Source organism: Emydura macquarii, unplaced genomic scaffold, assembly GCF_026122565.2.
Source record: "Emydura macquarii macquarii isolate MOO-44397 ecotype Brisbane River unplaced genomic scaffold, CSIRO-AGI_Emac_v2 contig_3470, whole genome shotgun sequence".
In the NCBI taxonomy this organism is placed as follows: Eukaryota; Metazoa; Chordata; order Testudines; family Chelidae; genus Emydura; species Emydura macquarii.
The window spans coordinates 4,375,801-4,401,812 of record NW_027133607.1 but is presented as its reverse complement, the minus strand read 5'-3'; the positions used below and the strand labels follow the sequence as shown (position 1 = coordinate 4,401,812).

Here is a 26,012-nt window from a genome sequence, read left to right as displayed (position 1 = left end):
ACTCAGCGGCAACCCTACAATAACTAAACTGGAGGGGGAAAGATTTTAGTAAAGAGTTAGATTTCAGTTTCAAAGGGGATTATTATAAAGACAATAAGAAAATGAAGTTAAAAATTACAAAAGTATCAGGACAGGCATTCAAAGTAAGTACAGGAAGTAAAGGAAAGAGGGGGTGTAATGCTGGAGAGATAACTATATGGAAATATCAACATAAGTTAATCTTTTATGTTTATAAATTCATCACAGAATTCACCTGCAGAATTCAGAGTGAAATGCAAGTGCTAGACACCCCTCAGTTTTTCCATGATTCTAAGAAAGGTTTCTGATAAATGCAGATCTCAGTGTGAGCTCTCACAATTGCGTCCCAGGCCACAGTAATACAGAGAACATGATACGCGGGACTTGACTCATCCCAGAACTGATTCCATTTACATATCTCCTGCTGAACATTTCACAGTGAGACTGTCATATGCATCATTTAAAATCATGCAGGGGACACTGGCATTTCATTTTGCCATTAAAATGTCTCCTTTTAATGAAAAGATGCAGATGTTTCAATGCATTATACTCGGAAGATAAAATTGCCTGTAGATTAAACTTTTTGTTTATGAATAGATTGGGGCAACAACCAGGTCAAGTTGTTCCATTACCCACAATACAATCTCCCCTCAAGATCACAATTTTCCTGGTACAATTTCAGTACCTAGTGCTGGAAGTGAGTAATTAGCAATAAAGTCATTAGTTCATCTGAGTTTCTTTCCCAGGAAAGAATTTCTTACCCAGCTCTTACCTCTGAAGTTGGAAATCCTTGGGATGTTTAGAATAGAAACATCATATGTACTAACCTTACAATTTATAGACATTTTTGCATTCAAACATACCAGTTCGGACTCAAACACTCTATTATATTACCAATCTGTTCCTCAAATTCAGCCAATTTCTTAGTGTATGTGAATACCCCAACAGGGTAATACTAATATAAACCTGTAGTGTGTGGTGAATGATCTAATTCTTCTAGAATGAATAGGTAGCATTTTTAAAGGGGTAAAAACACATAATTGGTATTAATCACATTTGTAGCAAACCTAGATTCTATATCTGCTACTAGCAAGTATGTCAAATTCACTTGTAAGTTATCTGAGGAGGTTATTGACATTTCAAATTCTATTTTTATATTTCCTAAAGTTTCATGCAAAATGGAAAAAAATATTCAAAGCTATTTGCACTAGAAGAGTGCTTAGTATTTCTTTGATCTGCCCACTGTTCCAGTGATGGGTTAGAAGAGTCATACGTTACTCAGACAAAATACGTTATATTCCCACTCTGGATTGTCTACTGTTGATGGTTTGTGGGCGCAAAAGCTATTTCTGTTGCTTCCTTAGAATACAAAGTTCCTTTAAACTATTACCCTGATCGCTTTAAGGTAAAGAAAGAGGTTATCAGTAATCTATGCCAGCAACCAAGCAATAGTAAACCAAGTTTTACTTTCCAGAAAGCAGCAATGATCTCTTACCATTTCCACATCCAGTCACCTCTCTGGATCTTAGCATGCCCCACATCAAAAGAAAAACGAGCTCCATGTAACCTGCTCACGTATTTTCTGCACAATACTGATGAAGAGGAGGTTTTTTAAAGGTTATGGGGCTTTCACTGAGTGGCTCAACGATCTGCCTATTATACTATGACAGAGAAAAGGATAGCCATTTTGAGGGCACAGCTAAGATATTTCTCTCCGGTCAGCATATCATCCTTTTGCTGTTTAGATCTGTGTGAGAGAATGAAACTGATGATGTGTGATATCGTTTAGCTGTGGTGTGTAGGAAGTGGTTTGATATAGTAGGTGGCTCTTATCTGCACCATCAGTTTCATTTCAATTGTGGGTCAGTGAGAAAAAAGTTTTAATCGGTAGGTTAGGACACTTGCCCCCAATGGAAAAATTCTGTCCCTTTGGATTGAGCTACACAGAGGAAAAGGAAACTTTGTTCACTAGGACAGAAGCTGAATGGCACCTGGTTTTCTGCTGTGTAATAATGGAATTCATATATCATGCTGTCAGTTACAATTATTAGGAGAACCCCCTCCCCACCCCACCCCAGGACGTGTCAGGTTGGCTTTGCAGTGGTGTTTCCCTGCTAGCAAGAAGAACCATTGGAAAACTAAAGGGCCCATTTTTATGGGTTTTTTTTTTTTTTTTGGGGGGGGGGATGTAATTTCAACATGTGATAGGTGAACTGCCAAAGTACTGGAGGTTCCATTTGAATAAACATCAGCTGAAATGGCTGGCAGGTTGAGAAGGAGGATGTCCTGTTCCCATTCTTAAAATGTTTTGTGTTCTCTTGGCAAATCACAAATGGAATAAAACTCCTTCCAAAGCAAAGTACCATGTGGGAGTCATTCTCTGACATACGCTTCTGAGAGAAGCTGTAGTTAATAGAGAAATAGGGTGCACTTTATATGAAAGTTCCATTTCTATATGGTTTATAAAGGATTAATGTATCTTTAAATAACTGGTTTGTTGATTGTTAGAGTCCAACAGGTCTCTGGCTTGCTTAGAAACATCTATAACACGTTCTACTAATGCGCTTATAACCAATACTATTCATGTCTGTAACATGCTTATAACATCTAATCATTAACCTTTTCTAAATCATTTACATATTGAACCTTGAGTCTAGTAGTCAGCTGTGGTGGCTACTGAAACAAAAGATTCTGCATTAATATCTTCTGCTATGAAACCTAATTGCCAGAGACCTCTCGTATTCATTCCAAAGGAAAGTGCTGTTGCGGTGACTGCTGCTTCTGGTGAGCTGCAGCTGAGGATAACTCAGAGCTCCCCTCCTGTGGTAGGTGATGCCCCTTTTTATGCCAGCTCTTCCTTCTCTAATGCACAATGCAAGACCTCATGGTGTGTCTTGCTTTAATGGAGCATGGGAATGTGCTTACACTTGGCCAGGAAGTTACAGTCCAAGGCCAAACGACTGCCATAGATAAAACTGTTCTCCTTGTCACATCATATTCAATCAGCACCTTTAAAGTCAAGTGCTGCTGGTAGAAAGGGACTAGCCAGGGACTGCACCATGCTCCAGATTCATCTTCTGACACTGAACTAGCAGTGTGGGGACTTCCACCAACCCTCTACCATTGATGCAATCCTACGTGAATAAGTGCAAGCCAGAGCACTTTGGAAATTCCCTAGGACTGCCCTGCTGGTGCCATGCATGCTTCTTTTTGGCAGGATGATGGAATAATAGTTCCAGTCCCTGGTACAATCACCACAGGGACCAGGCTTCTGTGATTTCATGCACTTTATAACTTCACTAGACATTCTTTTTTTTTTATTCTCAGAACTGACCCCAGCTGTTGAGAATCCCTCATTTTTTGCTTGCTTTACACCTTCCTTCAGGGTTCACATTGCTGCAGCCCTTCTTTTCAGATGAAGTCTGTGTAGGTCTCACTGCAACACTGCTCTATAGAGAGAGCTGATTTTTTTTTATATTAAAAAAACTCTAAAACCCTATTTAAAAAAGATAACACGGTATACACCACAGCACACATTTCACTCCTGGGGGAGAGGATGAGAGGACAAATACCCCAGGACAGACGTTAGTCATATTGCTTAATGCACGACTGGAAGGCAATCAGATACTCGGGTGCTGAGTGCAGCATAAGAACCTATAGAGACCGAATAGAAGTGTCATTCCCTCTCAACCAAAGACTGAGCACATGATACAAACATATGTCAACTTATGAAAATATTTTCTTTGATTTTGAATATTTACCCAAGTGCCAAAGTGTGTGAAATCTGAGCCAAAGAACCCGTAGTGTTTGGTGTTGATGGACAAATTTATTTGACTTCAGGGTACAGTGGAAAATCGCCACTTTGCCTCTCACAGAGATTACGTCTTCAATTAAATAAGTATTTTTAACCCCAAAACTTCTACTCTCATTTCTTGTCTGACCAAACTCTCTTTAATTTCAGTAACTCAGTCATTTACCTCTCCAAGGAAGCAGATGGATCTTTTCTGAAGTCTTTCAGCTCATATTGCATTCCCTGATTGATAGCAGCACTGGAGAGTCTTTTCTTTGCCATCAGCTCTCTCTGGGAGCAGTGGTCAGGGGCCATCTTTTTTTTTTTTCTGCAGAGTCAGACTCTCATTTTAGCTATATTTGTTCTTTTATTTTGCCCAAATCCTTTACTTGTCTGGCCTTGCCAGAAACAGCAGCCCCTCGTGCAGCTTTCCTATTATTTTTGAGAAACTCTCCACCTTTAAACGTGGATGGAGGTGGATTTTGGCAGGGGGGCAAGGAGCTCCCCATTTCAGGCAGCCATCTGCTTTTATCTGCCATTCCAGGAAGCCTCAGTGCACTCATGAGAGTCCCCAACATGCTACAACTGTGGGGATTTTACATCTATATAAAATATACAACCCTACCTCACTAACCCTGATATGGGGAACAATGCACGGAGACCTCAAGTGGCTGCAAGACGCAAGTGGGGTTTGTGTGAGAGTTAGCCTCGTAACTTAGGCCACAGTAGATACTTTGCTGTTACAAAGATCAGGGAGGAAGTTACCACTCTTCCAAAAAAGGCTTTTTTGCTGCTTACAAAGGATGTTAGGTGAAGAGTTTGGATAAAATGTTGAGAGAGAGAAAGAGGGAGACTGACACTGCAAAGCTGGTGAGATAAAGGCTCTGTAACAGGGCAAAGTTGCCCTTTAATTGCCCTGGGAGGGGGAGGGTGGGTGGGGAACAGGGAGCAGCCAACCCTGCTTCAGAAAGAAGTCCGGCAGGCTGGTGCTGGGACTCAGCTGATACAGCTGATCAACATCACATGACTGGCCCATAGTGTCAGCTGGACAATGTAAAGGGGAAAACTAGGAGAAAGGGGCTGGTAACCAGAGCAAGAGGTAGCCTGAGTGTAGCCTCTTGTGACGGCAGAGAGGGCCCTACCTGGGAGCTACTGGAGACCGGAAGACTCGGGTCTGATCCCCTAACCAGAGTGTTGTTTGTGTTACTTTTTGCACACTTTTCTTTCTTGTTTGCGAAGACAATAAAGGGAGCCCTGAGGCAAGATACAGAAACCTAACCTGGGCCTGGCTGATTGTCTGTTCCCAGCTGGTAACTAGGGACATCTGTGTTCCAGCCAGGCCAAGGGTTGGGAGATTTTTTTTTTAAATCCACGACATTTATTACAATACCACAAGACAACACAATGAGCAGAATGTTTTAGGAGCCCCCAAAAGTCAAGTGTCCCAACTCAAAATAGAGAAATGGTTTTCAGCTACGGTATGTAAGCAGGGTAACGGTCCTGTTATTGTGGGGAACTTTCCTGGCTTATGCACTACCCCGGTGGAATCACAAGCAAAAGGCTCCGGGTCCTCGCTCCCACTCCCTTTACCTGGATGCCTGCCTGACCTCGAGGGCTCCCCTTCCACTCCTCCGTGAGGCACAGTCCTCATGATCGAACAAGGCGAGGCCCCGGATTCCTGGGAGGCTTAACCCCCAGCCTTGTCGTGGTCACTTAGGGCAGGCGTCTCCACTCCAGGGTGCTCCCTCCGCACTGGACGTCTCCCTGACCCCACTGATCAATGCATTAAGTTCAAACCAAGTTCAATTTATTAACTGTAAGAAAAAAAAGGAAAAAATGGGAAAGGTTAAAGGAAACATGGAACCCTGCCCCGTGGGCATGTGGAAACGTCTCTGGGACATAAGGAAAGTTCAGAGCCTATTCCTCACACATCCCTGGCCTCCTTTCCAGGCCCTGGCTGTGGTGTGGTGATACCCCGGGTCAGATACTTGCTCTGGTGGCAGGACCCTTCTCCCCAGCATCAGTCCTCCCGTCGGGGTCACATCCCCACTCCGAGTCCGGCCTTGTCTGACGGCATCTCCCTGAGCTGGGCTGTCCCTGCCTTGGGTCCCCCTCGCTCTCTCCAGCTTCTCACCGCACTCGGCTCTGGTGTTACTTATGGCACAGCGAGCGTCCGCTCCTCAGCTCTGGCCCCGCAGCCCCCCAGACTGCACAGATGCAGTGCTGCTAGGGTACACCTGCCCTAAGTCTCAGTCAGGGGCTAACAGGCCCCTTACATGTACAGCAGTTTGTGGGACTCTCAAGCTGCTATCCAAAGGATGAACCCTGCAGGGCCTCTCCTGACTCTCCGTCTGATTCTCCTAGCCCAGGTTGCTGTCAGCCAGTTCTCTTCCTCTTAGCCTTGCTAACGTATTTAACAAATAAGGGGCTGTTTTCTTAGCGCCCCCACTTCACCCTGCCTCCTGGTCAGGGAAGAAAGTGCCTGCCTGCATCTTATTGAACAGACCCAAGTTCCTAAAGATGCCTGTCATGCACTTTCCAGACCACCCCACATTGATGTCGGTGCCACGTCCCCCGTGATCCACAAGGACCTGCAATACCACTGAGAAGTATCCCTTCTGGTGTATGTACTCTGTGGCAAGGTGGTCAGGTGCTAGGATAGGGATGTGCCATCTATTGCCCCCCCATCCACAGTTTGGGAACCCCATTGTGGCAAACCCATCCACTGTGTCCTGCATGTTGCCCAAAGTCACTACTCTTCTTAGCAGAAGCTGATTGATGGCCCTGCACACTTGAATCACAGCAGCTCCCACGATGGATTTACCAACTATGAATTAATTGATTCCCAATGGACCGGTAGCAGTCTGGGATTGCCAGCTTCCACAGAACGATAGCCACTTGATTCATCACTATCAGAGATGGTCTCAAGCGAGTGTTCACGCGCTTCAGGACTGGGGACAGCTCCCCGCAAAGTTCAAAGGAAGTGGCCTTTCGCATAGGAAAGTTCTGCAGCCACTGCTCATCATCCCACACCTTCATAACGATGCGATCCCACCAATCTGTGCTTGTTTCCCGGGACCAGAACCAGCGCTCCATGGACTGAAGATGATGCGTGACAGCCTGCAGCCAACGGGAATTGTTCCGCTCTATGGTTTGTAGCAGGGTGACCTCAGTAACATCGCTATTTTCCATGCTGTGGCTCCTCTCTTACCTTTGAAAATACTGCAGGATAAGCCGTGAGGTATTTGTGATGCTCACAATGATAGTGCAGAGCTGAGTGGGCTCCATGTCTCTCCGGCAATGGCGTGGCATAGAAAAACGGCACAAAAAAGCGTTTGTAGTTTGTTTGGGACAAGAAGGGAGGGGGAGAGAGCACATTGCATCATGGGAGGATGACAAGCTTCCCAAAAGCCTCTGCGGCTAGTTGCACTGTGGGACAGCTAACCAGGGTGCACTGCTTTGAACGTCAACCCAAGCGTGGTGAGTGGGGACGCAAGAGCCCGGCACAAGGAGCGTGGTGTGATCACGCTCCTGCAACTTCTAAAATTCGGTGGGTGAAAGTCGCTTTAAAGTAAATCGACTTCAGTCTGCAGTGTAGACATACCCTGAGTTCCTGAAGTCCTCAAATCATGGTTTAAAGTAAATGATGCCTGCCCAACGCTGTTGCACTTAGAATGCTGGGAGCTCTTAGCTTACCGCTCATGGAGGAACTGGCATGAATGTTCTCAAGGGCACCACGGCAGTGGTTCAGAATTAAACTGGCTTGCCTGTGCCTCAAAGGGCCCACAACCTTGGAGTGCTAACAGCAGCTCCAGCCAGTCTCAGACTCAGGACTGAAATGGGAACCTGTGACTATTCTCTGTCGTTCATCTTGTTACCCCCAGCCTCTAGCATGAGGGAGTCTTGTCTGGTCACTGGGTTTTACCTCCCCAGCACCACCAACCTTTCAGCCACTGAAGCACTTGCCTCTGGGCTGTGGCAGCTCTGTCCTCACCTTGCAGGTTAACAGTAGATGCACCCCAGGACCTGAGTCCCTTTGAATTATTCCCCTGTAATAACCAGCTCCTGGCACGGGCTGCTCACAGGAATCCCTGTTCCTCTGCCATCCAGGGAGCATTTTATTAGTTTTACCTTAAACCACCATTCCTGTAAACCGCACGGCACTTGTGAGCAACTATCACAAAACAAAAGTAGCTTTATTGAAGAAAGAGTGGAGAGTTAACTAGAAATGAGTTGATGGAAACCAATGGTTATAATCATGGGTGGCGGGCATAACAGGCCAGGGTGCTGCCGCCGACCCGTCACCAGACGCCTGAGCTGTGGTAGCCTCGCCTCTTCCCGTCTCTTACATGTTACTCTTTATGGATAAATAACTGGTAAGACGTGTGTTTGGTGTAGTGAGTTTGTCAGGTCGGAGGTCAGAGTTGTTTGCAAAGAACCTGGGACATTTTGCCAAGGGGTTTCTATGTCCCAGAACCATCCAGCATCAAAGCCCGGCATGAAAAGGAGATCTCTGATTCACCATCTCAGAGCAATAACAGAACACAGACTGAGTAAACAAGACACACTGGCCAATAAGCATGGACTTTTTTCACAGATTCCAAGACCAGAAGGGACCACTGTGATCATCTAGTCTGACCTCTTGTGTAACACAGGCCAGAGAGCTTCCCCAAAATAATTCCTACAGCATATTTTTTAGAAAAGCATCCAATCTTGATTTAAAAATTGTCAGTGATGGAGAATGCACGACCCTGGGTAAATTGTTCCAATGGTTAATTACGCTCACTGTTAAAAATGTACAACTTATTTCCACCTTTATTTTCTAAAATTGTCTAGCTCCAAATTCCAGCAATTGGATTGTGTTGTCCCGCTGCTACATTGAAGAGCCCATTCTTAAATATTTTTCCCCACATAGGTACTTGTAGCCTGTAATCCAGTCACCCCTTAACTTTCTCTTTGTTAAAGTGCATAGACAGAGCTTCATTATAAGGAATGTTGTGTAATCCTTTAACCATTCTCGTGGCTCTTCTCTGAACCCGCTCCAATTTATCAACATCCTTCTTGAATTGTGAACACCGGAACTGGACACCGTACTCCAGCAGCATTCACACCAGTGCCAAATACAGAGGTAAAATAAACTCTCTAATCCTACTTGAGATTCTCCTGTTTATATAGCCCATCATCACATCAGCCCTCTTGGCCACAGTGTTGCAGTGGGAGCTCATGTTCAGTTCATTTTCCACCTCCACCCCTAAATCTTTTTCAGAGTCACTGCTTCTCAGGATAGAGTCCCCCATCATGTATGTATGGCCTGAATTCTTTGTTCCTAGATGTCATCATTTACCTTTAGCCATATTAAAACATATATTATTTGCTTGAGGCCATTTATTTGTTTGCCTCAGACGTTTTCCTTCTCTTCAGTAACAGCTACCCCTGCTAGAGAAAGTGAGCGAGAGACACAGAGATGTTCAATATAATTTTATAAATAGCATCCAGTGCTGTTTTGCTGTGTGAATCAAGAAAAGTTAGTGCGTTCTAGGGTTAGCCAAGCCTGGAGAGGTCCTTAAATGAATGTGGATCTATTATTCATTTGAGTTGGGAGGGAGTGAAAGCTCATCAGCTCTGGGTGGGAGCGTGGGGCCTTTCCTAACTTTGATTTCCCTTTCATTTGGAACAATAGAGACTCTGTGGCAGAAACAGGGATAGAATACAATTCTCCAGTGAAGTATTCAACAGCCTTAACCATGAGACTGTCCTTTCTCTTCCTGAATTCACAATCTGAATCATTCACTACACACCTTCCTACTTCTGCAAAAAATGAGGCTGGGGTTCTACAGACAAGTCTGCTTGACTACACAATCACAATTCATCCCAGAGCAGATCCTTCATCTGCTTTGAATGAGGCAGGGGTCTTGTGAACAAAATAATATGCGATCATGTAAAAAGGCTGTATCACAATGCAAGGTAGCATGGGCAGCTTAATTCTGGCATTTCTTAGCTTCTGAGTGCTTGACTTTGCAACCTTAATAATGTCCTGCGAATATAATATATGTGTGTGTGTGTGTGTGTGTGTGTGTGTGTGTGTGTGTGTGTGTGTGTGTGTGTGTGTGTGTGTGTGTGTGTGTGTGTGTGTGTGTGTGTGTGTGTGTGTGTGTGTAATTTCCTAGATTGTTTAAAAAGCAAACTGAAAAAACAGAAATTCTATCGTGTGGCATCATACTGAAAACCATGTGTCATCAGCAGTGTTGTAATCTTCAGTCCACCACACAGACTTCTGCCGCGTGAGCTGATGGGGTAAATGATAGCAGCAGTAGAAGTTTGCAGTGTTGTTGTAGCTGCGTTCGTCCCAGAATATGAGAGAGACAAGGTAGGGGAGGTAATTCTTTTATTGGACAATCACCGTACTAGATTGCCATCTTCTATGTGGGCAAGCAGTTAGAGGAGGATGGGACACTTGGCAACAGGGTTTCACAGATATTTGCTGTCTGCAGAGCAATGGTGAGAATCAGGAATCTTGGGTTCCATTCCCAGTTCTGGAGGGGAGTGTGCGTTAGCTGACACAGACTCTTCCGTCCCTTTCCTTTCAAGTGTGACCCCCTTCCTCTCTGTGCCCTCCAACCTCTTCCTGTCCCTGTCCTGTCTCTTGCCTACCCCTGGCTCATCATCCCAGTCCCATTCTCCTCACATAGCCAGTCCCAGTTTCCGCTGCTCAGGCTTCTCAAACCAGTTCCATTCTTCTTGCCAGCTGGTCCTAATCTCCCATCCAGCCTCCCACTCTCAGGTCACTGTCCTTGTCTGGCCAGTCCCAGGTCACCCCTCAGGGCTTCTCATTAGATCTGTCATTCTTCCCGGGTCTCCCATCACCCCACGCTTGCATTTCTTGTCCCCACTGGCTCCCAGTCATAGTATCTCTCCATGGGCAACTTGTTCAATGTCAGTGTCTCTCCCTCACCCCTGCCACCTGGCTCCTTGTCCCAGTCTCTATGCCCAGCCAGTTCTAGTTCTCTCCCTACATGCTGGCTTCTCATCAGATCTGTCTCTTCCCACCACCTCCTTCTCCATCCCACTCTCCTTGTTCAACCAGTCCCAGGCTCCTTGGTGCTCTTCTACTATCTAGACTCCCTGTCCCAGTCTTTCTCTTCCTCTCAGTTCCAGTCTTTCCCCCGGCTTCCAGTTTCTGTCTTCTTGCTCAGCCAAATCCAGTTCACCCTCCATCCCTTAGCTCCTAACAGCAGGGCCCTGCATTCTCCCCCCTTCCAGGGGTTTTGTGTGTACCCCTATACTCCCCTTCCCACATACCGGTGTGCCCCCCATTCTTCATTTTTGCATGTGCCAGGGGCTTTCTGCATGACCCCATTCCCCCCAACCCCATACCCGAATCCTCCATTCAGCCATATCATCAAACAAAAATCTAGGGTGTCTTATAGTTGGCATTTCAGGCCTTGACTTAATTGCTGGCTAGTCTTAGTTTCTGGTGAGAGAGGAAAACTGCATACAAAGGATATTGGGGTGCAGCCCTGAAAGGAGATACATCTCTTGGTCCTCTGTCCATCAGTCACTGTATCCGTACGGCTGTCTTTAACTCCTATGTTTATAACTTTTCTCTCTCTGAGCTCTGTTTGGCTTAGCTCTCAGGCTATGACTTTTAAGAGGTTGTGACAGGATACCCAGGGTACAACCTGGAATGGTGGGACTACTGTTTTCCATTAACTCTCCAGCCTGGGCTGTTTCTCACAATGCTATGCAAGTGACAAGCAGCGAAACCCCTCCAGCTGCGGTGATCACTTAGCCCACAACATGCAGGGACACACCCAGCTAAGTTGCATGAATTGCTCTCCAAGCCACTCATGAATTATACAGAGAGAGAGACATCATAGAATCTCCCCAGCCTTGCATGAAGAAATGTACTGTCTTACACTGCTCAGGACCATCTCTTGAACAGTGCAAGCTCATTAATTAGTTCACCACTTTGTCAAAGGAAAGTGGACATGCACCAGCCTTTGTAATCGGAGCAGATTTCCCAAGCACTTTAGACAAATTCATTGGTGAGGATAAAACATTAAAACAAGTTTATTAATTACAGAAAGATAGATTTGAAGTGATTATAAGTGTTAGGCACAGAGGTCAAAGATGGGTACATAAGATATAAAAATAGAATTGCAGTCTAAATTCGAACTTTAACGGACTAAGCAAGATATGTATCAAACAGCTTTTCTCACCTCACTGCATGTTCCAGGCAGTTTCCCGTTCTTAATATCAAGGCTGAATTTGCTTCTCAGCCTAAGACCAATTTCCCCAGTTCAAAGTTTTTGTCTTCCACGCGATCTTGCAGGTGCTGAGATGGGGAAGGAGAGAGGCCCCTTCGTGATGTCTCTGTCCCTCTTTTATACTTTATTCCAGGTGCTAGAAAGATCCTTGTTGTGACATGGGGGTTAGGTAGCTCCCCTAATGTATGTGCCTTCTCGCAGGAGTGCCTGGGAGAATGGATTCTTTTTGATGGGCCATGAGCACATGTCTGGCCGGTCCTGATGTAAATCCATATTGTTAGATACTCCTTTGTTGCCACTGAAAGGCTAGCTGTGGGAGTTTCCCACTAACGACATATTTCAGTAACAAGCAAACACCAATACTTCATAACTTCACATACAATGATAGCACATACAATCCAGCAGGGCAGTAATGGTCAATGGACCAAGACTTTTTAAATGATACCCCCTAAGGCACACTTTGTACAAAACACATCATAATCATATCACAGGGGTGAATATGGGGGTTCCAGGATGCAATTTTGAGGGACAGAGTGTCACAGGGGTGTCCCTGCCTGCAAACGCAGGGGCTAGGCTACGAGTTGCAGCCTGTGTATGTTGGAAGCCTGAAGAAGAAGTTGTGAGGATGATCCTGAGAGGAAGCAGAGAAACAGGATTTCTTGGGGACAGAGCTTACTGGTAGTAGCAGAGGTGGCGATTTCTGAGCAAGAAGATGCCTGCGGTTGTTTGGTGCTGCTGTTTCCAGGGAAACTGTGCTTTGTGTACATTTTTAATAAATACAGAGCAATACATCAAGAATATATCTGACTTTCATCACTGATTTAGTTTGCAGAAGGGAAGAGTGAGGGGGGATTTGATAGCAGCCTTAAACTACCTGAAGGGGGTTCCAGGGAGGATGGAGCTAGGCTGTTCAGTGGTGGCAGATGACAGAACAAGGAGCAATGATCTCAAGTTGCAGTGGGGGAGGTCTAGGTTGGATATTAGGGAAAAAAAATTCACTAGGAGGGTGGTGAAGCACTGGAATGGGTTACCTAGGGAGGTGGTGGAATCTCCATCCTTAGAGGTTTTAAAGTCCCATTTAACAAAGCCCTGGCTGGGATGATTTAGTTGGGGTTGATCCTTTTTGGGCAGGGAGTTGGACTAAATGACCTCCTGAGGTCTCTTCCAACCCTAATCTTCCATGATTCTATGATTTCTCATCTTAACAGAAAAAACTCTACAAGACTCCATTTGGCTAACTGCTCAAGTCAGAGAGTAACAATAGCTTCTGAAAAACCTGCTGAGGATGTCTAGAAACTGCCACATCCTCCTTCGAGATGTTTCTGGGCTCTTTTAAGTGAGTTGCCCTGCTGTGCTCTCTGTGTGTGTAAAGCACAGATGAATCCAACAAAAATCCATTCCTGCTCCTCAATGCTTCTCTCCCTTTCTTGGAGAAAACTAAAATTCGGCAGCATAAAGGACCAGGGTTACACATGATCACTGTGAGCTTGCGCTGCATTGCATGAAAGAATCAGGCAGATCCTGAAGGGACTAACTTTCCCTGATCTAGGACTAAGGGCAGGAGTTGGTGGCAGGAGTTTGCATTATTTGTTTACTGATGGAGTTAGAATTCCTTTTGTTAAGCATAGAATTATAAGGTTAGAAGGGACTGCCAGGGTCATCTAGTCTCACTCCCTGCCAAGATGCAGGATTTGTTGTGTCTAAACCATCCAAGACAGATGGCTATCCAGCCTCTTTTTGAAAACCTCAAGTGAAGGAGTTTCCACAGCTTCCTAGGCAGTTTGTTCCATTGTCCTACTGTTCTTAGAGTTAGAAAGATTTTCCTGGGATTTAATCTAAAGCATCTTAGACTGATTTAATTATACTCTTGTTTACCGTTCCTTGTGATGATAATGTGGTTCCATAATGAAGATGTTGGAATATATCTGAGCATTGTAACAATTTTGGTTGAATTCTTGCCTCCTTAAAGGTTGTAGTAGTCTTTTCCACCCCAAGGTACCACTGGAAAGTCGGGCTGGAAGGGACCTCAAGAGGTCATCAGTCCACCCTCAGCACTGAGGCAGGACCAAATATAGCTAGAACGACTTTACATTGAGTGAAGGTTTAATTGGAGAGAGAATCTGTTTGCACACTTGTTTGTGTAGGATCTACAGTATTTTCAGGTCTAAAACTGCCACTGCAGGACTAACCGCAAATAAATATTTGTGCAAGAAGGTGGTTCTGAAGAGGGATGGCTTAGAGTAAAAAAAAGTGGGGGATTGTTCCAAGGACAGGGAGCAACGTAATGGAAGGCATGAAATTAAGAGCAGGGTTGAGAGAATCTTAGGAAGTAAGCAAAGTGGTAGGAGAAAATGAGCTCATTGATATAGATGGGGAGATTAGGAAGGGCCTTGAATGTGTAGAGATCAGACTGGGATGCCCCTCTTCTTCTTTTCCCAGGCACAGTATTGTATAACTTGCTAGACGCCTTATGCGATGAGGATATTTTTGCCTCTCTTGTGTAAAGCACGAAGGATTCTTTCTCCAAGAATCAGGCAGCACAGACAATACTGAAGAGGTTTATTCACGATACCGGGAAGTCTGCTAAATCAGCTTCAGCTTCATGGTGTTACAGTGGTCAATCATATACGCTTTCTTATCGATTACATAGTATGTTTAAATTCTTTATCTATTCACTTACAAATACAGACATTGCCCCATCCGGAGAGAACAACAGTGATAATGGTCGTTACATACATGCAGAGACACTTTAATCACCCTACTTACATCAAGGATCCTAGGGCTACACTCGGGAAGGGGGGAAGGGGGAGGAAGAAGGGGGGTCCTTACAGATAGGAGGAAGACGAGACAGAATTTCCAAAAGAAAATGTGCTGTTCTCACTGGAATTAGAATCACTAAGAGGACATCTCGCTTCCTGAACTGTCGGATGTTTACACTAGCCATTGTCCTCGAGGCTCAGGTATGGTTGTTAGCCGTTTAAGTGAGTTTTCGGCCTACAACTCTTTAGCTGAAAACAGCCTCAAGCCTTACACTTGGAAGCATCAGGCAAAGGACAAGGCAGGACAGACTAATGGTATAGTAAATCCTGTGGATGGCTATGAATATCACCAAAACTCCGTAAGTGCCGGTTTTGTAATTTCCATATGAAAAGTATGATTCCACATCATTAAATACTGTATTGGGAGCCTTCTGGTACTTGGAACCTGTGACTCTAGGTGATATGGAACTTACAGTCATATAACTGTAAGCCCTTAGCAGAAGTTTTATTGAGGCTAAGTTTGGTCAGCAGTACTGCCAAGCTCAAGAGATCAAAAATCATGAGTTGGACCCCCTCAAGAGAGCAAAAATCACAAATCTGACCACCAAAAATCATGAGATTAGCCCCCAAAATCATGAGATTTAACAAACCATCAATTCATGTTTTTTAGTCGGTTTTACTTTTTAATTCTGCATTATTCGTGAGTGTGAGTGAGAGAAAATATGAATGAATTAATTTCAGGTTAAAAAGCCAACCTTCGATGCATACAAAAATGCATGCCTCTTCCTGACTGCTGAGATGAAGACTCCAGACCTTCTTCTCAATAAATTAGAGGAACTAACATCAATTTCAGTAATTGTCTGAAGTCTCTCCACTCCTAGTTTACTTCCTTTAATAAAAGAAGGGCTAAGTGGAAAACAGTTGAAAAACCAGTGACTTGATTAATGCATCATGATTCACACATAGAACTCGCACATAGAACTTACATTACATTACATGACTCGCACATAGAACTTACATTACTTTTTTGGATTGACGAATTACAGATATATATATTAAAGAGCATTCCATTAACTCCTGCTTTCTGGATTAGCTGCACTGGGTTCAGAGGAGTGTGCTAGGAGAGGGGAGCTTATACAAAATGAATATTGTACATTGTGTGAAACAGCAGAAGAGAAATATGCACTGTCATTACATATGAGTAAATCCATGTTTGTGTAGTACTGCAATAAAAGAACAGATGATATATTAACAAATAACAGATAACTAATCAGTATTAGATAACGGACAGCTAACCAGTAGCCTGAATCTTTAGGGAGCATAGTGTTATGTAATTTCCTTTCATTAATTTTTTTAAAAAAAAATATGTGTTGAAAGTATTTTTAATATTCCAAAAATGACCCTGAAAAGACAGTCTTTCTATGTAAGAGCGTATATTAGTTGCTCATAAAAAAGATAATGTCACAGTAAAACCAATATGGAGAATGGAGTGCAGAGTATGCTTATAAATTTGCAGAGGGGAAGAGTTGAAAGCACTTTTGAGGACAGGATTAGAATTCAAAACGACCTTGAGCAATCAGGGAATTAGTCTGAAATCAACAAGATGAAATTCAATAAAAATAAGGGCAAAGTACTGCACTCAGGAAGGAAAAGTCAAATGCACAGCTACGCAATGAGGAATAACTGGCTAGGCAATAGAACTGCTGAAAAGGATCCAGAATTATGGTGGATATGAGTGAACAATGTGATTTTGTAGCCAGGTTAGTCCTGAAGAAGAGCTCTTGTAAGCTCGAAAGCTTGTCTCTCTCTCCAACAGAAGTTGGTCCAATAAAAGATATTCCTTTACCCACCTTGTCTCTCAACAATGTGATGCATTTGCAAAAAAAGGCTAAGATCATTCTGGGCTATATTATCAGGAGTGTTTGTATGCGAGACATGGGAGGTAATTGTCCTGCTCTACTCAGCATGTCATATTCTGGTTGCCACACTTTAGAAAAGATGTGGCTAAATTGAAGCGAGTCCAAAGAAAAGCAACAAAACTGATAGGAGGTTTAGAAAACCTGACCGCTGAGGAAAAGTTAAAAAAACTGAGCCTGTTTAGTCTTGAGAATAGAAGACTGAGGGGAAGCTGATCAGAGTCTTCAAATATGTTAAGGGCTGTTATAAAGATGACTGATCAATTGTTCTCCATGTCCACTGAAGGTAGGACAAAACTAATGGACTTAATCTGCAGCAAGGGAGATTTAGGTTAGATATTAGGAAAAACTTTCTAACCGTAAAGGTAGTTAAGATCTGTAATAGGCATACAAAGGAGGCTGTAGAATCCCCATCATTGGAGGTTTTTAAGTACGGGTTGGACAAACACTTGTCAAGGATGGTCTAGGTTTACTTGGTCCTGCCTCAATGTGGGGGGGCTGGACTAGATGATATCTATATTTTGATTGCCTACCACTCTCCATAAAAAATTCTTGCGACCTATTTATGGAGATAAGCAGGAAAGCATCAATGTGGCACTTCCTAACTTGGAGCGGTTGGGTTTGCAATCTAAAAATCTTCCTTGTGAAATAGTGGGGTTTTTAAAATTGCTGTCCCTTTGGCCTGAGCAGCCAAATTTCAGGGTCTTCCAAGGTTGTTTCTGATAACAAAACAGTACACCTCTCCCCCCTTGCTGACCGCTCCCTCAAAAAAAAAAAAAATTAGCAGCAACAAAAAACCTAATCAAAGTAAAGCGCGCCACTGCACACACTTCTCCCCCTGGGGAGATGATGAAAAAAACCAACAACACGTGACAGATGTTAGTCACATTGCTTAATACATGACTGGAAGATGCTTAGATACTACTGTGGTGATAAGAACCTATGGGGAACAGAATTGGAGGAGAAACTGATTATATAAACTTGGTATATTCTTGGTGCCATCTTCATGTATAAAAAAAGTACAAAGTCCTGTTCTCTGAATGCAGTAGAAACAAACATCAGCAGGCAGCTTCCTTACTCAGAAATCCCCAAGTCTGCTCAAGAAGCCCTGTCTCTGTACCCAAGGAACCCTGCCTCTTTTCATCTACTCAAGGTCGTACTCCTTTCTGCCTCCAACACGCACAGGCTGACGTCAGGCCCCTCCATCCACACAGATTCGCTCTGATCTGCCATGTGGCCTAGTGTCTTGGGTGGTTGCTGCCCACCTCCCCCCCATTAGCTGCCCTCTGTTTATACTAGACAAAGGGGCTTGACTGCTCCTGCTGTCAAATCTGAAAGAGAGTGCTTGGCACACCCTTTGGCTTTAGCAAGGACTTTGCTCTAAGACTTTGCTGATGGCACCATTCAACATAACGTAATATTCTATACTGTATATTGCTACAGAAATGAACCAGTCAGAGAGGAGACTGTATCCTGGATATAGCATTCTTTTTTAACCAGTGACTACACAACGAGAGAGTATGGAAAAGTTTAAGAGAGGGAAAATCTGCTTGGTCCCATGTACCGTATGTTAAGTGCAGTATATTATGTTCTATTTCTGTGTCACCTTTGACTATTACAGTGGCATGACATACAAGTATTGGTGAATGTCTCCTGATTGATGATTCTGGATTAAATCCTTCTACCGCTTGCAGACCAGTTCCTGGGACAGTTTATTGAACCTTCTGTCATTCCTAGAAGTCGTCAGATATTTCTGGGTAGAGATCAGTTGAATGAGGACACGATTCATCTCAGCTGTACAAATGTATGTTGATATCAACTTGTTGGCTGATTTAGATGCACTTACTCAGCACTGAATTTTCCACTTCATAAGACTGTTACAAAGGGTTCCAAGAATTAGGCTTAGTCAGCTATCCTGTTTACCAAACTACAGCATTCGATACATTTTAATTTTCAGGTGCTTTTGCTTTACTGCTTTTGCTCTTTAGGCAAAAAGTTTTTGAAGTATACACCCTTCAAGGATTCTTTATGTTAAAACATAGGAAGAATTTGCAAAAGCACCTGTCTGCCTTTAACGGGAAATATTTAGAAAGTTCATTTCCCCACTATTTCAACGAGACTGAGTTTTATGGTTTCTTGCTTATAGTTAGGCTTACACTCTGTAGCTGTGTGAGAAAATTTCTGAGGTCCCCAGAAAGGAAGTAGTTATGGTGAGAAAATTAAAAGCAGAATGTAGAAAGGTCACATCTTATCAATCAGGTTAAAAACCAGAAGAGTCCTTCTTCTGTGCAGATAAATATATATATTTAAAAGAGATTGTTTTATCCATTATAGATTCATAGATTCCAAGGCCAGAAGGGACCATTGTGACCTTCTAGTCTGATCTCCTTTATAACACAGGCCATAGAAGCTGCTCAACAATAATTCCTAGAGCATGTTTTATAAAAACATCCAATCTAGGTATAAAAATTGTCAGTGATGGAGAATCCACCACGACTCTTGTTCCAGTGGTTAATTACTCTTCTAGTTGAACATTGACACGTTATTTCCAGTCTGAAAGTATAGGTCAGGGAAGTCCAATAGCTGGTTAGTTACCTCCACTAAGGGGGAGGGGGGGCGGAGTGGCACTATATGTGAAAGGAAGTATAAAGTCAAATAAAATAAAAATCTTAATTCAATCAAACTGTGCCATAGAATCTCTATGGATAGTAATTCCATGCTTGAATAATAAAAATATAGCAGTAGGGATGTACTACCGACCACCTGACCAGGATAGTGATATGCTCAGGGAGATTAGAGAGGCTATAAAAATTAAAAAACCTCAGTAATAATGGGGGATTTCAACTACCCCTATATTGACTGGGTACATGTCACCTCAGGATGGGATGCAGAGAGAAAGTTTCTTGACACTTCAAATGACTGCTGCTTAGAGCAGCTAGTCCTGGAATCCACAAGAGGCAAGGCAATTCTTGATTTAGTCCAGAGTGGAGCACAGAATCTGGTCCAAGAGCTGAATATAGCTGATCCTCTTGGTAATAGTGACCATAACATAATAAAATGTAATATCCCTGTGCCGGGGGTGGGGAGGACACCAAAGCACCCAGGCATGGTAACATTTAATTTCAGAAAGGGGAACTACACAAAAATGAGGAAGTTAGTTCAACAGAAATTAAAATATACAGTTCCAAAAGTGGGATCCCTGCAAGACACATGGAAACTTTTTAGACACCATAATAGAGGCTTCATTTAAATGTATACCCCGAATTAAAAAGCAAAGTAAGAGGACCAAAAAAGTTCCACCATGGCTAAACAACAAAGTAAAAGAAGCAGTTAGAGGCAAAAAGGCATCCTTTAAAAAGTGGAAGTTAAATCCCATTGAGGAAAATAGAAAAGAGCATAAACTCTGGCAAGTGACATGTAAAAATATAAGTAGGAAGGCCAAAAAAGAATTTTAAGAACAGCTAGTCAAAGACTCAAAGAGTAACAGCAAAAAAAAAAATGTTTTAGGTACATCGGAAGCAAGAAGCCTGATAAACCAGTAGTGGAGCCATTGGATGATCGAGATGCTAAAGAATCACTCAAGGAAGATAAGGCTATTGTGGAGAAACTAAATGAATTATTTGCATTGGTCTTCACTGCTGAGGACGTGAGGGAGATTCCCAAACCTGAGCCATTCTTTTTAGGTGACAAAAACTGAGGAACTGTCCCAGACTGAAGTGGCATTATAGGAAGTTTTGGAACAAATTGATAGATTAGACAGTAATAGGTCACCAAGACCAGATGGTATCCACCCAATAGTTCTGCAGGAACTCAAATGTGAAATTGCAGAACTATTAACTGTGGCATGTAACCTATCATTTAAATCCGCTTCTGTACCAGCTGACTGGAGGATAGCTAATGTGACACCAATTTTTAAAAAAGACTCCAGAGGCGATCATGGCAATTACAGGCTGGCAAACCTAACTTCAGTACCAGGCAAATTGATTGAAACTATAGTAAAGAACAGAATTATCAGACAAATAGATGAATATGATTTGTTGTGGAAGAATCAACATGGTTTTAGAAAGAGAAATCTTCCTCACCAGTCTACTAGAATTCTTTGAGGGGGTCAACAAGCATGTGGACAAGGATGATCCCGTGGATATAGTGTACTTAGATTTTCAGAAAGTCTTTGACAAGGTCTCTCACCAAGGGCTTTTAAGCAAAGTAAGCTGTCATGGGATATGTGAGAAGGTCCTCTCCTGGATCAGTAACTGCTTAAAAGATAGGAAACAAAGGGTAGGAATAAATGATCAGTTTTCAGATTGGAGAGAGGGAAATAGTGTGTTCCCCAGGGGTCTGTAATGGAACCAGTATTGTACAACATATTCATAAATGATCTAAAAAAAGGGGAAAGCAGTGAGGTGGCAAAATTTGCAGATGATACAAAACTACTCTAGATAATTAAGTCCAAACCAGACTGCAAAGACATCTCACAAAACTGGGTGACTGGGCAACAAAATGGCAGATGAAATTCTTGATAAATGCAAAGTAACGCACACTGAAAAACATAATCCCAACTATACATATAAAATGATAGGATCTAAATTAGCTGTTATCACTCAAGAAAGAGATCTGGGAGTCACTGTGGATAATTTTCTGAAAACATCCGCTGAATGTGTAGCACCAGTCAAAAAAGCTAACAGAATGTTGGGAATCATTAGGAAAGGGATAGATAATAAGACAGAAAATATCCTATCTATAAATCCATGGTACACTCAGATCTTAAATACTGCACGCAGATTTGGTTGCCCCATCTCAAAAAAGATTTGGAATTGGAAAAGCTACAGAAAAGGGCAACTAAAATGATTAGAGGTATGGAAAAGTTTCCATATGAGAAGAGATTAATAAGACTGGGACTTTTCATCTTGGAAAAGAGATGACTAAGGCAGGATATGATAACGGTCTATAAAATCATGACTGGTGTGGTGAAAGTAAATAAAGACGTGTTATTTAATCCTTCTTATAACACAAAAATTAGGGGTCACCAAATGAAATTAATAGGCAGCATGTTTAAAACGAACAAAGGGAAGTATTTCTTCACACGACGCAATGTCAACCTGTAGAACTCCTTGCCAGAGGATGTTGTGAAGGCCAAGACTCCAACGGGGTTCAAAAAAGAACTAGATAAGTTCATGGAAGATAGGTCCATCAATGGATTTTAGCCAGGATAGGCAGTGATTGCTCTTTGCCAGCGGCTAGGAATGGCTGACGGGATGGATCACTTGATGATTACCTGTTCTATTCATTGCTTCTGAAGCACCTGGCATTGGCCGCTGTCAGAAGATAAGATACTGAGCTATATGGACCATTGATCTGACCCATTATGGCCGTTTTTATGTTCCTATGTTCTTACATTTTGATGCGCTGCAATGGGCCAAGGACTAAGGATGTTGCACCGAACTGCTTCTCACACTGTGGTGAAGCATCTGTCAAGCTCCAAGCAATGAAACATCCTGCTAGTGGTAGCCAGTCCAGGACTGGTTTAGGGATACCAGACTCATTTTTGACATCTTCATTATAAAAACCCAACCACCTCTCTTCACCTTTTGTCACTGCTTCAGGGATTTCTCTTTCCAGTGTTTCTTTATTACAAATTAATCTGTGATCAAATGTGACAATGACACTGCAATTGAAGGTGTAGCAAACACATTAGAAAGCAGAACTAAGCCAGGGACAATAAAGCCTTTGAGCCGTGATTAGATTGTTGCTAAAAAATGGAATCATAGCTCCAGCGAGAGGAAATTACAGAACAAATAGAAAATGGGTGATGTAACTGGTTGGCAGCATCCTTTGCGTTCAAATGAGCTTTCATTTGCTTGTCTCCTCTCCTTAATGCTGTCCTAATGTTACACTTTTGTGTAACCAAGCACCATAGTTGCCTCAAGGAAAGCGTAGGATTGAGAATGGGAAGGGAGAGGGTCATAAGAGGATCTCTTTAGAAATGTTCACACTGTGAAAACATTTGAGATGTAATGATTTACAGTCACTTGAACACACTGTGCCAGGAGTGCCCCAGGGCTCAGTCCTGGGACCGGTTTTGTTCAACATCATCATTAATGATCCGGAGGATGGAGCGGATTGCACCATCAGCAAGTTCGTGGATGACACTAAGTACAGGGACTGGTAAATACGCTGGAGGGTAGAGATAGGATACAGAGTGACCTAGACAAATTGTGGGATTGGTCCAAAAGAAATCTGGTGAGGTTCAACAAGGACAAGTGCAGAGTCCTAAATTTAGGATGGAAGAATCCCATGCACTGCTACAGACTGGGGACCAACTGGCTAGATAGAAGTTCTACAGAAAAAGAGCTGGGGGTTACATGGGACAAGAAGCTGGATATGAGTCAGCAGAGTGCCCTTATTGCCAAGAAGGCTAATGATATGTTGGGCTGCATTAGTAAGAGCATTGCCAGCAGATTGAGGGAAGTGATTATTCCCCTCTATTCGGCATTAGTGATGCCTCATCTGGAGTATTGTGTCCAGTTTTGGGCCCCCCACTACAGAAAGGATGTGGACAAATTGGAGAGAGTCCAGTGGAGGGCAACAAAAATTATTAGGGGGCTGGAGCACATGACTTATGAGGAGAAACTGAGGGATCTAGGCTTTTTCAGTCTGCCGAAGAGAAGAATGAGGGGGGATTTGTTAGCAGCCTTTAACTACCTGAAAGGGGGTTCCAGGGAGGATGGAGATAGGCTGTTCTCAGTGATGGCAGATGACAGAACAAGGAGCAACGGTCTCAAGTTGCAATGGGGGAGGTCTAGGTTGGACATTAGGAAAAACTTTTTCACTAGGAGGGTGTTGAAACACTGGAATGGGTTACCTAGGGAGGTGGTGAAATCTTCATCCTTAGAGGTTTTCAAGGCCTGTCTTAACAAAGCCCTGGCTGGGATGATTCAGTCGGGGTTGGTCCTGCTTTGAGCAGGAGGTTGAACTAGATGACCTCTGAAGGGCCCTTCCAACCCTAATCGTCTATGATTCTATGATTCAGAGCACTTCAATTCCATGTCCACTCCAGAGCAGAAATATTCCTGGTCTGCACTGCTGTGCCTGGCAGAGAACACATTGTGATTGAAAGCCTCCAGTCAGGTTTTGCTTGCCACAAGCAAACTCCATCTACTGTAACTGTGCACTTGCAATGCACTGACTGAGTGTCTGTGTTCACATCTCCCCATAGTTGCTGGGCCCAGCAAAAATAACACCTGCCTCATGTTGACAGCAGATTCATTTGCTCCCTTAGCTCAAAGTCAGAGAGGCTTTTGCTGAAGGTCCTGGGGTCAGTCCATAATGAGAACCATGATGTCTCTGCTGGGCCATATTTTTGTTATGCATGATGATATGAATCCTGAAACGTAGTGAATTTTGGGGCTGAACAGCCAACCTTAAAAGACAAACTTAATCTTCAGTGTTTGAGCCCTTTTGGGGGAGGGGGAAGTAAGCTGTGCATGTGTGCAGTTGGCTAAGCAAGTGTCCATCATGCTGAAAGGTTGAAAATGTCTAAGCCAGTTCTAATGCTTGGGATGCTCAGAGCTGGAAGCAGTTCCTCACTGGAGTGTGAGAGGAGACGGGAACAAAGAATTTACCCCAGCCAGGACGATGTTGTAGGGGAGATACCCTGAGGAGCTGCAATTGTTATGACAAAGCAGTTCATGATGCGCACCTTTCAGCTGTTCATCCAACATGAACCATTGCAGCTATTTAATTACTGTCCAATCCTACCCCTAAAGGGGTCTTCTTTATCCCTTATGAAGCCTCACTTTAGAGATAGAACCTGTTTACCACCCCGTCTTCCCAGACAAAGTGAACTGGCTGGGGCTACTTTTGGAGGCTGCAAATGCAGCTCTTTAAATGAAGGCTTTGCTTTGGAGTGGCACAGGGCTTCCTATTTGTTCCCTGCCCTGGGACCAAGCACACCACATCTGCAGCCCATTCAGCCTGGAAAATGGTGCTCTCAGCCCTCTTCAACCGATGCAAGGAGTTCCACCGGACTCCTACCTCCTGGAAGAAGGCCATGATGGTGCTTATGTACAAGAAAGGTGAGAGAGACAACCCCAGCAACTGGAGACCCATTTCTCTCTGCTCCACCATCTACAAACTGTATGCCTAGTGGCCAGGATCACAGATTGGTCGGTGAAAAGGGGATCCATCAGTTCTGTTCAGAAGGACTTCATGTCATGTGAAGGCTGCTCTGAACACAACTTCATCCTCCAAACCATCATCCAAATGGCTAGGAGGGGACGAAGGCAGTGCGCTGTGGCTTGGCTAGACCTGGCTAATGCCTTCGGGTCCATACCCCACCAACACATCTTCTCCACGCTTGAGGAATTTGGGATGCCCAGAGTCTTCCTCCAGCTGCTCCAGGAGCTGTACGACGGGAGCACCACCACCATCCACTTGACTGAGGGGGAGACCGCGGAGATCCCGATCCGGAGTGGGGTGAAGCAGGGCTGTCCCCTCAGTCCCATCATCTTCAACCTTGCCATGGAGCCGCTCATCCGATCCATCTCCAACAGCCCAAGAGGGTTCGAGCTCCATGGGGAGAGAGTAAACATCCTGGCCTACACGGATAACCTAGTCCTGATCATGGATGACCCCGAGAGCCTCTGAGGAATGCTCAACACCACCAGCCAGGCTGCCGATTGGATGGGGCTGCATTTCAATGCCAAGAAATGCGTGTCCCTCCACATCAACGGCAGCAGGAGGGATTCAGTCCAGGCAACCTCATTCCACATCCAGGGCGAGCCCATGATCTCCCTCGAGGAAGGTCAGGTTTACCACAACCTGGGCCCGCCGACAGGTTTCCACATCCGGCAGACTCCCAAGGACACCATCAAGGAGATCCTACAGGATAACACCAAGATCGACGCCTCCCTGCTGGAGCCCTGTCAAAAGATCAACGCCCTAAACGCCTTCCTGATCCCCTGCATCTCATTCATCCTGCGGGGTTCAGCCGTGGCGAAGGTGCCCCTCAACAAGGTCGACAGCGTCATCAGGCAGCTGGTGAAGAAGTGGCTGTTCCTCCCCCAGAGGGCCAGCAATGAGCTGACTTACATTGGGCACAGCCAGGGAGGTGCCAACGTCCCCCACATGGGCGACCTCTGCGACATCGCGGTCGTCACCCAGGCCTTCCGCCTGTTGACCTGCCCAGACGCCACCGTGAAGAACATTGCAGCGAACGCCTTGGGAGAGGTCGTCAAAAAGCAGATCAGCAGAACCCCCTCCA

The 26,012-nt window shown here is 44.0% G+C and overlaps 2 protein-coding genes across 3 annotated transcripts in view; one reads left to right on the top strand and one right to left on the bottom strand.

Moving 5' to 3' along the window:
• Positions 1-1,614, bottom strand: part of LOC137144580 (interleukin-2 receptor subunit alpha-like) — a 32,882-nt gene extending 31,268 nt beyond the window's left edge. For both annotated transcript variants that reach the window (XM_067534977.1, XM_067534978.1), the window contains exon 1: positions 1,514-1,614. In XM_067534977.1, the coding sequence (XP_067391078.1) occupies positions 1,514-1,580 (67 nt within the window). In that variant the 5' untranslated portion in view covers positions 1,581-1,614. The remainder of the gene's footprint in view (positions 1-1,513) is intronic.
• A 23,117-nt stretch (positions 1,615-24,731) lies between these two features.
• On the top strand, positions 24,732-25,396 carry LOC137144570 (uncharacterized). The gene is made up of 2 exons (XM_067534971.1): positions 24,732-24,825; positions 25,056-25,396. The coding sequence occupies exons 1-2, from the start codon at positions 24,732-24,734 to the stop codon at positions 25,394-25,396; spliced, it is 435 nt and encodes a 144-aa protein (XP_067391072.1).
• The last annotated feature ends 616 nt before the right edge of the window (positions 25,397-26,012 follow it).

What these genes read in the sequence shown, in the direction of transcription:
- LOC137144570 (XM_067534971.1), top strand. Translation starts at nt 24,732, where the DNA reads ATGGTGCTCTCAGCCCTCTTCAACCGATGCAAGGAGTTCCACCGGACT. An exon ending in GGTGCTTATGTACAAGAAAG is followed by an intron (nt 24,826 to 25,055) that starts GTGAGAGAGACA and finishes TGGCTTGGCTAG; the next exon opens with ACCTGGCTAATGCCTTCGGG.